The 13501-nt window shown below is 37.8% G+C and overlaps 1 protein-coding gene across 3 annotated transcripts in view; it reads right to left on the minus strand.

Moving 5' to 3' along the window:
- Nucleotides 1-2092: 2092 nt before the first annotated feature.
- Nucleotides 2093-13501, minus strand: part of LOC149159424 (F-box family protein) — a 121799-nt gene continuing 110390 nt past the window's right edge. For 2 of the 3 annotated variants that reach the window (XM_089436478.1, XM_089436475.1), the window contains exons 7-8: nucleotides 3354-3593; nucleotides 2093-2424 (exon numbers count right to left, since the gene is read on the minus strand). In XM_089436478.1, the coding sequence (XP_089292604.1) occupies nucleotides 3432-3593 (162 nt within the window). In that variant the 3' untranslated portion in view covers nucleotides 2093-2424; nucleotides 3354-3431. Of the gene's footprint in view, nucleotides 2425-3314; nucleotides 3594-13501 lie in introns of all 3 variants that reach the window. The other variant, XM_089436477.1, reaches the window with a different exon arrangement.

Here is a 13501-nt window from a genome sequence, read left to right on the forward strand (position 1 = left end):
TCTCCATGGGTAACCTCTGCAATTCCAACAAATTAATCTTAAGGAAACCTATGTATGACTTGAATGTTATTTGTTTTGACATGCAAGACTCACAATTGAGTCTTTGTCCATGTCTTCCTATGTTGACCTTGTTTCCTGATTTACTGTTGAAGAGTTTGTTACCTCTTTTTTATTACCATCTTGCTGCTTTGTTTTTCACAGTTGAGTCTTTGTCCATGTTTTCCTATGCTGACCTTGCTTCCTAATCACTATTGAAGAATTTGTTGCTTCTTCTTTATTACCATCTTGCTGCTCTATTTTGGAAGGTGGTCCAAATTGCTATCACAACTTTACTTTTATGAATCCATGCTCTCTTGCCTTCATCTCTTGTTGGCCTAAGCTTTGACATTTCCTCCCTCCTTTCCTCTTGTTGTCTTAGAGTTAAATCTTCTTCTAAAAAAACAAGAATCCCTCAAGAGATGTTTCTTGCTTAGAATGATATATTTATCACGCAAGCTAAGCATTATGACTTTTATGGGTCTGGCCCTCTCACCGTTAAACTTACCCACCCTCCATGCTTGGCATATTTGTCCTTGCCATAGCAGCTTGTCTTTCAAGAAGTCTCTTGAAAAGTCAATAGTACATTCATTTTTCACAGTCTCACTGCTCTAATAATTATGTTATAATTATGTTTGCTGCTCTATCTTATCAAAAAATAAATTATCCATATTGGAGCTCTCTCCTCCCCAACCCTACCAAATTATGTTGAGACACAAAAAAAAAAAAAATGATCCTTATTTATCATTCGTTCCAAAATTTATCACAAAGTTGACCCTACCAAGTTATGTCGAGTCACAAAATAAATGATCCATATTTATCTTTCGTTTCAAAATTTATCACAAAGTTATTTCATAATGTCTTCTTAAGTGATATAAAAGCGAACAATTTCGGAAGGTTTATTTCTCTCTCCCATTCTCTGTTCAAATCAAAACCTCTCTAGAACTTCTACGAAACCCCAAGAAACCTTTAGAACCGTCAACAATTGACACAAAATTAATGGACAGAAAAATGCTTGCAGTTTTAAGGCAATTGAGCCATTTAGGAGTTTTCAGTTACCCTCAGAAATGCACCCAGTGAAGGTTATTCCTAGGACTGGAAAATAGTCCACATCTAATCAGAACACCTTTTGAGGACTCATTAGATACACCATTTTACCTTTGATTTATCAAAATCATCAGACCAGTTCCCGTAAGTGTTCCTCATTACTTTGATGGTTAAACTGGTATCCCAGATGCAAGTCTCTCACTTTCTAAAAATTAAAACGAGGATTTACTGTGCATATAGTATCCATATGTCTTCACAATAATGGTTGAAAGTTAAAACCAAAGGAAAGAGAAGGTGAATTTAAATAAAGTGTTTCTTGTTCATCTAGTGTTTGTTCTGCAACTTTCATAAATCACAGGAAAATTTTGCCACGTGAAACTAAATGAAGAATACTCGAATAATACAAACTTCCATAACTTCAACTTGATCAACAGCCATTCTTCTTTGTTACACACTTTCCGTGGATTCCTCGTATGTTTAAAAACAATCTTTGTGTTCCTGATCAAATTTATTAATGGCAAGCATGCTACACGAAGATAGCTGGACTGCAATATCCATGAAGATAGCCAGTGGACTGCAATATCCATGATGATAGTCACTGTACCAGCTCACAATTATCCTTTTAAAAGAGATGCCCACTATAGTCTTATTCAATGTTCCACCAAAGCTTCCAGGACATAGGGATGCTGGAGTGGGGAAACACATCCAAGAGATATGGATAAGCACCAACACCAATTTGAGAGAACGTCACAGGGGACATCAGGGACTTCAGAACCCAGCCAAATACAAAAAGAAATAAATTAATATTCAATGCTCCACCATGTTTCCAGGACATGGGGATGATGGAGTGGGGAAACACGCCCAGGGGAATGGATAAGTACACCACAAATTTGAGGGAACGTCATAATGGACATCAGGATCTGCAGAACCCCGGCCAAATACAAAAATAAATTAATTAAAATCTATAAAACTTGAAACATAAATAAAAAAAACATTGAAATTTTAAAAATTTACATATACCAATATATCATGATAATTAATAAATCATAAATCATCTCTAGACTATCACCATCGTATTAATCATTATATTTAGAAAATCGAAAAAGTTAGAATGTAGGGCTGCCTTTCCCAGTTTGGAGGCAGAAATTGTCTAAAATCCTGACATGGAAGTTCAACAATCAACCACCAACATCAAGGTACATAAAGGGCATGATAGAATCCAATGGAAATGCTGCAATCTGGCCAATCCTGAAAACTGAAAAGTCTGCTGCATTCTGAATGAAAGATGAAATTCTACTTTCTCCATATGAAGTCCAATGAGGTTGGTACCAGTCAAACATCCTGAAACAATTAATGGTAATGTTAAAAGTTGAAACAAAATAATAGAAAAAGAAAAAGGAAAAAGTCAAGTTTTACTTCAACAATCTAATATTACCAATAAGTACCAGGGAGGGGAGGGGTCAGAACAACAAGATTTGGTTAAAAGGGGGCATGAAAGTCTTATTTTTAAGGAGGATGTTTCTCTAGCATGTGTCCTTGCATCCGCCACCGAAAGGGGATGTGGGGAAATGTCCTGCTTGTAGTACACATAGAGTGAGTTACCCATCCTTGGGAAGTGCATCTCCTACTCTTAGGAATGCATCCCCATGTAACACTGGATTTACTCGATTCCACGATTACCAAAAGCAACCACAATGGTTTCCTAAAACTAGGTGACAAAAGTTTTGCTGCATCACACAGAATGGCCCCTAAAGTGGTGAAGAACATATTTGATCACTTAACAACTGCCTTGTGCAAATGATACAAATCCCAGAATAATTTCAGTAGGAACTCTCTTCTGTTTAGGGATTTTCGACTTTCACTCTTTATGTTATCTTACTTTATCAGGGCATATTCTGTGCCTCAAGTTAAAAACCCGTCACCACAAGAAATTTGTACATCCTGGATAATAGTGAAGTTAGTGCTGTTGCAAATTTTGTAAAAGAATAAATAGGATTTAAAAAAAAGGTGACGTTCTTAGCATTCCAATTTATCTTGTCCCTGTTGCTAGTCATTTTCAATTACATAATAAAAGATCTTTTTACCTAGGCAGAACATAAAAATAAAATAATAATAATAGCACAATCTATCATCCTAATAAGCCTCCACTTTTTTCTTTGCAACAATGTTTGTAGGTAACATGGGAAGAATCAAGTCTCTCAGCTTACAACAAGAAAAAGGCATGAACTAACCCAACAGTGCAGTAAAAACTTCATAGCAATCGAACTTACAATCCAGTCAATACAAGATATATACAGGGTGTTGGTGTGCAGCGATAAATAAATCAAACTTGTCACCATGGATGGAGCCTAAAGAACTTCCGTATCAAATGATTTTTGAATAAGCCTTGGATATGCCCATAACTTAGAGAACCTCTGCTCTACAATTAGCACTTCATCAGAATCAGAATCACTGTCACTGCTTGAAGAAGAGCTTGATGCCATGGAATCTCCTAGAAGAAAGTGTAAAACCTGGAATCACAATGACATATCAGCAGACTTTCCACAAAAAAGACATTTCAGTCATGGTATCAATACTGTGATAGGTATAAGTTTAATAATAATATCCATAGAACATTGTAACTAATCTTTGCCCTAGCCAAAAAATTTCATAAAATACAATTTCCAAAATAATTGGGATTGTTTCCCCAGTACAAGAGATTTTGGCCATGAATTAATTGTGCACTAACAAAATTAAAAACAATAAGCCAGAAAATCCAAAAAAATTCTTCAACGCACAACAAAAGACCAAGATAAAGATTATGATAACACAAATTCAAGGGCATAGCAATTTAACCGGGAAAGATAATCATATAAAGAGCCAGATGCAATTTATACATGTGCAACCGATAGTAGAAAGTGCAAGCAGACCTTGACATCCCTCTCCACTAGCAGACCTTGACACCCCTCTCCAAAAGCAGACCTTGACTCCCCTCCCTGAGACCCATCCTCTCCTAGAAGAAGAACCAAAACTTAGTCTCCTTCACAAGCAGACCCCAACCCCCTCTCTCCATGAGCTAAAACCAACCCTCCTCTCTTCTGCAAGCTGACACAGCCTCTCACCATGTACACAGTCAACCTTGACCCTGATCCTGCCTTCCCTTCTCTCTGTATCCCATGAACAGAAAGCATCCCTCCCCCTCTCATACAAACTCCAACAACTTGACTCAACCCAACATCTCCCCAACAACAAAGGTGGTTATGCAGGAGATACCAGACGGCAAACAACAAGAAAATTACAGTACAACTGCTCTTATGGATGATTTATCCTCACCAACAAACTTCTTCATCAGAGCCACCAATATCATATGCATGCTGGTAAGATTTGAGCGACTTGAATAAGAAAACTGTACACTTCAGACCGAGGCTGCCAAACTCACGAACAAAGTGGTGGAGGTACAATTTGAAAATAATAACTTAAAAAAGTAGGTCACTGAAACAAAATACATCTCCAAAACCCAATCAGGGTCACTAAAATTTGAAATCATCAACCTTAAAAACATATCATGTAATGTCCTCAACAAATTAAGGACAAATAGGACTCATTAGCCTATCCATCCCCGTAGGCTATAGTCCACCTAAAAGGGGAAAACCCCAAAAATACCCATTGTTGGGCAAGTTTTGGGGCAGCTGGGCGAAAAACCCAGAATTGGGGTTTTGAGTAAGATTTACTCAACCATTTATGAAGATGAAACCCCTCAAGGAAGCCTATAAATAGAGGAGGGTTGGATTCATTTTGAGCATCAAGGTGGATCAATTCAATTGTTCTTGAGCATTAGGTTTGAGGGTTTTAATACCCCTTTACTTCTCGTCAATTTCGGAGGTGAAAGATTCCACCCTATTTGGTATCTCTATTCTTCTCTCTATTTTGGCACAAGTTTTATCTCGACAACAAGTTCTGTGGGTATTGGTATTTTATATGGTGCAGGAAGCATCTGAAGAACATTGAGGGTTCGATTTATTTTAGTGACAGTGAAATTTTATGTGTTCGACTGGGATCATTGTTCTGAGTTTTTCATCAAAAAGTAGTAGAGCCTTGTCACCCTAAAATCATATTTTGGCATAGTGAAGGGATAAACATTCAATTATAGAAGTATCCTGGAGTAAAGTGGATGTCAGAGCGAAGAAAAAAATGTCTGCTAACTACGCATGGGATTAGGGATCCTTGTAAGGACGTTTCACAGTTCTGTGGGTGATATCGAACATCAGGATTTGGAACCCTGAACTCTCTATGACTGTTGTGGTTTCCTAAGTTGACCGCAGATCTAGTGATTGAATATTGAAAGGGACGTCTGAATTGGAGTTGTGACATCCAAGGAATTTTTTAGACAAACATCAACATATTAATTGGGCGGTGAGATCTTTTCAACTGTTCTCATAGGTTCATACCCTTGGAGTTGTCGTGAGGTAGAGAGGTGATGAAGGAAGAAAATTGTGGCTCTGGTGACAACAATTCATTCCAATCTGGGAGGAAAATTATGTCTCTGTATAAGTGAGGACATATTGTAGTAGATACAAAGAAGCTCTTGCAGATTCTTGTAACTTGAGAAGGACTGAAGAATGTGAGAAGAGTCAGAATAAGCCTTATGCAGGCCCGAGGTAGCTTGATTGGATGAATATCGCACAAGTTTCTTCACTACGAATTGATCCAACAATTGGTTAGGGTATTTCATTAAATTTTGTCTCTAGTCTATTATTGATGATCATAGTCATGGCTAGGGTATTCTGTCGAGTTTTGTCTGCAGTCTATTATTGATGATCATAGTCATATCTATGGTATAGAACTAAATATTACAGTATCTCGGTCATACGTCGCATGGGCTTCTTTGACCGAACTATCGGGCATGACTTATCATTGATGAATGGTTGAATACATATATGGTACCGTTGAAAATTGTCGTTGATATTTATTTTAGTATTGGGTTTTATATTTTTGAATCATACACACTAATGTTATCATATCGTTTGGGATGAAATAAATTGTTGTGTTGAATTTTATTGTTAAATAAATTTAAAAAAAAGTCTATTACTATTGGAAGCCTAAGGAGGAAATCACCTTAGTATATTACAGTGGTATCAAAGCACTAGAATCCTGCCAACCTGTGAGTTTTGTGCATGTTTCTAGGAAATACAAGTAACATTACAGTCAGGAAGAATAAGGGTAATCGCAGGGAAACCATGGAGGGTAAGGAGGAACGAGGAGATCCAGACACCAAGGATCTCTTACATGTATTGATACATGGACAGACAGAAATCTCAAATTTAATATTACAAGGACAGCAGCATGGACAGCGGATGATGCACACCTTGGCCTAGGATCAGTAATAACGTGCTCAACGGATGACTCATCTCATAGGTAATGAAAATGTTTCTTGCAACAACAAAACTAACATGGAAGGGAGTGGGAATCATAACCCTGGTCCTCCTAACACCAGGGAAACCAACAGAAGGAGTCACCGACCGTTGCTTCCTCAATTCACGAATAATCAAGCTGCAGCAAACCAAGAAGCTGTTGAACCAAACATACTGTTGGATGGTTATTTTCGGGAATATGCAGCACTAGAAGAAAACACGCGAGCTGCTATGACCTTCAATGAATACAGTAATTTCAGATTCAGAAACAGACCCAGGGGACAACCTAATTCCAATCTAATACGCAAGGTGAGTAAACTTTCCCTTCCCTCATTTGATGGATCATCTAAATGTACAACAAGAGCTTGGGTGCAAAAATTGGACACCTACTTCAAGTTCAACCGTATGCCAGATGCAAACGCGATCCAATTTGCCACTTTGCATATAGAAGGGGAAGCATATGAATGGTGGTATCATGGTTTAGTAACATTGGGGCATGCCAACATTACTTCCTATGAATATTTTATGCAAAGGATAATAGAAATATTTGACCAAAAGAACCAAGACATCCACTTCATAGAATTGGCACTTCTCAAGCAGACAAGCTCACATGAAGAATTCATTTTAGTATCTGAACGTACCACTGTCATGGTAACATATATATCTGAAGAAATATTAGTCATGTTTTTTACAGAAGCTTTATCCGAACCAATACAAGGTTGGGTAAAGGCATTCAACCCCACGTCCCTCCAAGAGGCTATTAAGAAAACTCATGATATGGGGAATGCAATAGTCAAGTCTAAATCCCCTCCCAAACCTTTCATTCTTCCAAAATATAAGGAGAAGAAGGCCCCTCAACGTGATTGGCCCAAATGGGACAGATAAGATGAGGAGACCCAAAGCGAGGAGACCCGAAGCGAACAAAGGAGGAAAAAGCTATGTTTTACTTGCAAGGACCCATGGGAACCTAGACATCGTTGTTTAGGAAAGGGGAAGATTCACTACATCGAAGTGCTCTTTGATGACGAAAAAGAAGAAGAGGCCACTCCAAGTACCGAATAAGAGCTACAGTAGAAGGAAGCAAAAGAAGAAGAAAACCTAGTAGCCCCAGGGAAGAACCACCAAAAGAAACGAAAGGTGAAGAAAGGGCCAACGGAGAAAACAAGTCTCGCCCTGTATTGAATATAATTCATATAGAAATAATAAATATAAATATAATAATAATAAATAATAATTAGTTAACTAATGGTTAATTAGTTAATAATGAAAAGGCATTTCTTAGAGACATGACCATTCATGAAAGGGCACCTGCCTAGGGTATATAAGCAGGCCCTCATTCTCATTTGTAATAATCTCATATCTTACATCAATTCAATATACAATAATCAATATACAGTTACATGTCTTACAATGGACATTTATGTCTTTGAAGTACTTTAAAGATTGTTCTGCGTATACGACTTTTGGTCGTTACATTGGTATCAAAGCCACATCTAATCCAGCCTTTGGCCATCAATCTATCATCAACCTTGTTGTCATTGTGGTTTAGGCGTTTCGCTACACCAGTCTTAGAGATTCTCCATTTTGCCAAATTTGTCATCAAGCCTTTGGTCATTAAATAGAAGAAGATATATATATATATATATATATATGGAAAAAAATATTAAAAAAAATCCAGAAGAACTATTTATCGACATCTGAATCACTAGAGAAAACTTTCCAATCAATCGGCGTACCAATATCACTCAGAACATAAATGAAAAATTTATGTTCCCAAGGATGTTGAAGTTTGCAGAATCCAATCCTACGATAATTATTCATCACAAATTTCCAGAGATCGGAAGTTTCCACTACGGCAATTTTGTTTATCACTCAGAGCATCATATCATCTTGTATCAACGAAGACGAAATTTCAGAGATGAGAAGACATTCTCATTAAGCTTTGAGGACAAAGCTTCTTGAAGAGAGAGGCAATGTTATGAATATAATTCATATAAAAATAATAAATATAAATATAAATATAATAATAATAAATAATAATTAATTAACTAATGGTTACTTAGTTAGTAATGAAAAGGCATGTAATTAGGCCCTCATTCTCATTTGTAATAATCTCATACCTTACATCAATTCAATATACAATTACATGTCTTACAATGTACATTTATGGATTTGAAGTATTTTAAAGATTTCAGCTGTGTATATGACTTTTGGTCGTTACACGTCGCCAGGTCAAGATTGCAACCCTTTTCGGTACACCCAAGTATTACACCTTTAGGGTCAAGGGACAATGCATCACAGCACTAATTCATGGAGGAGCCACACAAAATTTCATTCATGCAGCGCTGGTGGCCAAGAGAGGACTTCCCACCGAAGAGTTTGAAGGCATAGATGTAACAGTTGCATATGGATACAACTTGGAGTACACCCGAATGATCCTAGGTTTGAGCATACTCTCGGTAACTATAATTTTACTAGTGATTTATATGTAATAGATCCTACAGATCTCAATATCGTATTAGGGGTTCAATGGTTGTATTCGTTGGGCAAGCACACAATGGACTACCATGTTGAAGAATCTAGGGCATTGAGTTAATGAGATTCTTCTTTCACGATAACTATTTGTGAGGCATTTTGTCTTTAGATTATTAGCACAATATTTTGCTTATTATCATTAGCATGTGTATTTCTTAGTTCAACAAATAGCTATCAAAGTAAAGATACAAGAGCACAAGATATGGCATTCTACCAGGGCCAAACCCTCTCCCTCTTGGAGAGGAAAACCTGCACAAAATTCTTCTTATACAGATTCCAATTGATGAACACCAAGACCATGACCCTTGACCAACTGAGCCACTCCAAGTCCAAGACACCAATCCTCTTCTTTGACAATGTTGAAGTCATCATCATCACTACACCACAGAGACATTCATTACTGCTGCAACATCATTGTTGTTCCATTGAGAGACTCATCATAGCTATGAGCTTTACTGTTGTTGCATCATTACAGAGATCACAGATCCTCTTCACGTTGAATACACCGAAACTGTAACACTGTGATCATCAACATAGTGGCTATGTCTATAATATATGCCAGCCGAGACAGATTTTGATATAGATCCTTCTTGTCGAGGACGTAGATACTTGTGACTGCATTTATCGTCACACTGAGATCTGTCTCTGTATGTCGAGAACATATCTTACAATTGATGCGTTTGTATACCAAGGATACATCTCACTATGTTTCTCCATCCACGAGTATGTCAAGAGTATATATCATAGGGACATCGTTTATATGACTGCGTTGAATATCAAGAGTAAGTTACCCATAAACTATGTCGCGTGATTCTTCTTCATCACATATATGTCGAGAGTAGTTACTTTGATTTGTATGATGAGAGCATCCACCGAGCACTGAGACAGAGCTTTCACCGAGCACCGAGGGGAGACAGAGTTTTCACCGAGCACCAAGAAAGAGCTTTCACAGAGATCACATTTATCGTGATTCTGTCACTATGTGTAACTTTTTTGTATCACCGAGATCATGTATTGAGTATGTAACTGTTTGTATCACCGAGATATTATCCCTTCCTATATCATACGAAGTCTCGGAGTGATCTGAGATTCTATCTTTTCATTAATCACTCTAGCTGCATATATATATATATATATATATATATAGTTATTTGACCATGTATGCAAGCCGACATGAGCCAGTGAACCGTTGCATCCTTTTGTTGAGCCGACATGTCATCTATATATACATTGAAGTCGACTTGACTATCTTTCTCATCGTTTTCGCAGGCAAACTTCTTCTTTGGAGGATGGTGCTTGTCTTGGAGGGCTACTTGACACTAGGTTGACCCATGTACATTACATAAATGCTCAAGAAGAGCTCTTTAACATGATTTTGACTCTTTGACTTTCCTAGATCTATGGAATGAGCAAGAAACTTGTTCATATAATTTACAAAAAATAATATTCTTTTTCTTGACAAGAACAGAGATCAAAATTACATTGACAAATACCGAACCTAGTTACACTTTTCTTCAATACTCCCTCTTAACTAGGGAGGTATTTACAATGGTACTTGGTTATTCTGAATCTGAAGAACTTCTCATAAGAAGAATCCGATTGTTAACCCATCTGTATAGCATCATAGTAACCTTGATTGGCAGCTCTTATCTCTCATCAGATCAGAGCACAATTTTGTCGAGACCGATGACTATAGACACCTTCGTCATTGTCTCTCAAGGTACATACCCACCTGGGTGTTCACTGAGTATGACCTTCTAGGACTATTCTTATCTTGGGTTCCCGGCCCTCAAAGAATATCGGTCCTCTTGCCTACTCTTATCCTGGATGCCCTACACACCCTCAAAGAGTATCGAATGCCAGATGATTACCAAATCCTCCCATTCTTTCTTCCGAGGTGAAGACAAGAATGTTGTGTCTATCTCTCCCTCTCAATTAGGGATAATACATCCACCATGTGTCTACATTTCTCTTCACGGCCTTCACTAAGACTTACGGTTGTTAGTCTTGGTCTAGTGCATGACACATAAAAGAGAAAACACAACTATCACTCCTTTTTAATCAGGGGTGACCCAATCGAAAATGGCCCAACGAAAACAACAAGCAATAAGGAACAAGCACACGGATGAGGTTAAGGGGCCGATGTAGCCTTGCCTCAAGTTGTTGGTACCACTCACACCAGCTAGTATGCGAGTGGGCCTTCTTGATACATATCTGGAACCTTCGTCATATAGCTACTTCTTTCCCATCATGCTTCTTTCGGGAATTTCCATCCACCACATGAATGCCAGTTGTACTTGTACTTACAACTCTTGTTCCAGTAGCCCTACATGCACTCATCCAGATATTATTCAAGAAATCAAAAGTTAAAACATAACATTAAATCAAATCGGACCTTACTAGATGGATCTTCATCATGACATCTTCGTGTAGATATCAACATCCCGCAGTCATGTTGACATATCTCCCAAAGATATCCATTGTCAAAGGTCTCCATATTTTTCAGACTTTCATCAGAGTCTTCATATCCTTCTGGGAGATTTCCTAGTCAAATCTTCTTGGTCTATAGGATGTTGATTGCCTTCATCATGGTTGCATAACTCACGATCTCTTCCTTCCTCACTCATTCTATTCCACGAGCTTTCAATCAGAGTTTCTTAACTGTAGTCAACCACCTCATACTTCATATGAGGAAATATTATGTTGATTTCATCTTAGTGTGACTTTATGCCTTCCTGCATCCTTTCAGAGGAGGAGATCATTTTTCTCTTGATCATGCTTCTCAAGATAGAAGTAATGATCCATGTTACCTGCAACCATACGACATGACATTATAATATTAAACACAAGCATACATACCTCATTTTACCTTTAGGTCATCTAGGCTTCTTCAAGTAGCTTCCTTTATTGAAAAGATCTTCAATCCCTTGATCTGCTTCGTTTCTCATGTCATCACACCATCATCCCATGAATTCCATATGTTGGGGTTTTTGATGAAACACTTGATTCTTCTCTAGATTAGTGAACCCTCTGATGAGGATTCCATCAGAGAACTTTGAGGATCTTGCATATCCCCATCTGGCAAATGTTTCCTTCTTGATGTATGATGAGCCTTGTCTTGGATGACTTCTTCCTTTCTTGTAAAGTCCAATGCTCCCAAGAGCTATATCCTTCAAGTGTGACTGCCATGGATTTTGTCCTTCATGATTCCCATGGTGATGTCACGAGCTCTTGTTCCTAATGCTTCCATGATGCCACGATGCATCTTATTATCATGGTCATATCTATAACACAAGATTTAGGAGCTTAAGATAGGACCCTTTTGTGAGGGATACTATCTCAATCATTGTTACTCCCTCTTTCCTTGGCCCTTTTCTTCAGCTTCCTCCATCTTTCTGGTGATATGAGCTTCTTTTTATCATCTTTCCATAGCATTGAATCTTAGCTATACAATTCTGTCTTGTTTGAGGACCAACCTTCCCTTTCCCTTCTACACATGTTTGAGTTCTTTAACCTTCAATGCTTTTGCCATCAACTTATCTTTCTCTATCTAGCATAGAGACCACAAATTGTCAAATGAGATAACCTTCCATGTCTATGGACATTTGCTACCTTGCTTATGAAGATCATCTTCTTATCATCTATCCCCGGTTTCCCAATTGAGATCTTATGAAGATATTCCTACATCCTTTGATACCTTCAATCAGATCTAAGTGACATGACCTTCCTAACTTCATTTCAGAGAGTATATCTTCTAGCATTTCATATATCTCTTTAATGTCTCCTTTCTTGCTACATAGAGATGACAGGACTTTAAGAGTTCGCTCCCATGAATTCAAAGGAGACTTGTTCACTGATTTCTCTCATCTATGAGGATTGTGACATCCTCCTTATTCCATGCAAGGACCTTTGATGACCCATTCAATCCATAGACCTCCTTGCAGTCATGAAGTCATTTAACCAAACTTGATTATAAAAATAAAAGATACTTGACAAGTGAAGATGAACTCTTCTACTTTATCACTTTGATACTGGTTGGAGAAGATGTATCGGTGTTTCCTCTTGGATGATCTTCTCTTTGATGGAAAGCATGTCTTCAATGGAAAAGGTTGCTCCCTTTTTATGAGGATGATCTTCTTCTAGGGCAAGGAAATGATCCTTGCTTTTATAACCTTGAAGGTGATGACAATGCCTTTTCTTCTTCAATATGCTTTGCCTTCTTTAGTAGTGTAGATCAAGATTGTTGCTAGGGTTTCAACCTATTTCTTTGATTTTGAGATCCTTTGAGTTACCTTGCTTTGTAAACATCTTGATGAGGGCCTTGGTGGCCTTTTGATGATGGCCTGTGGAGACACAAGTTCGTGTTGTTGTATATTGCTTGTTGTAGACTTGATCCTTCAATCTTGATGTTGAAATTTGGTATCGGAGGACAGGTGGTTCCCTTAGGCTTTGATCTTTGGCCTAGGGAAAAGTGTTCAAAAGAATTTAATTTT

This window comes from Pinus tabuliformis, chromosome 5_2 (genome assembly GCF_031772625.1).
Source record: "Pinus tabuliformis cultivar Carrire ecotype Pingquan chromosome 5_2, CPIR1, whole genome shotgun sequence".
Classification (NCBI taxonomy): Eukaryota; Viridiplantae; Streptophyta; class Pinopsida; order Pinales; family Pinaceae; genus Pinus; species Pinus tabuliformis.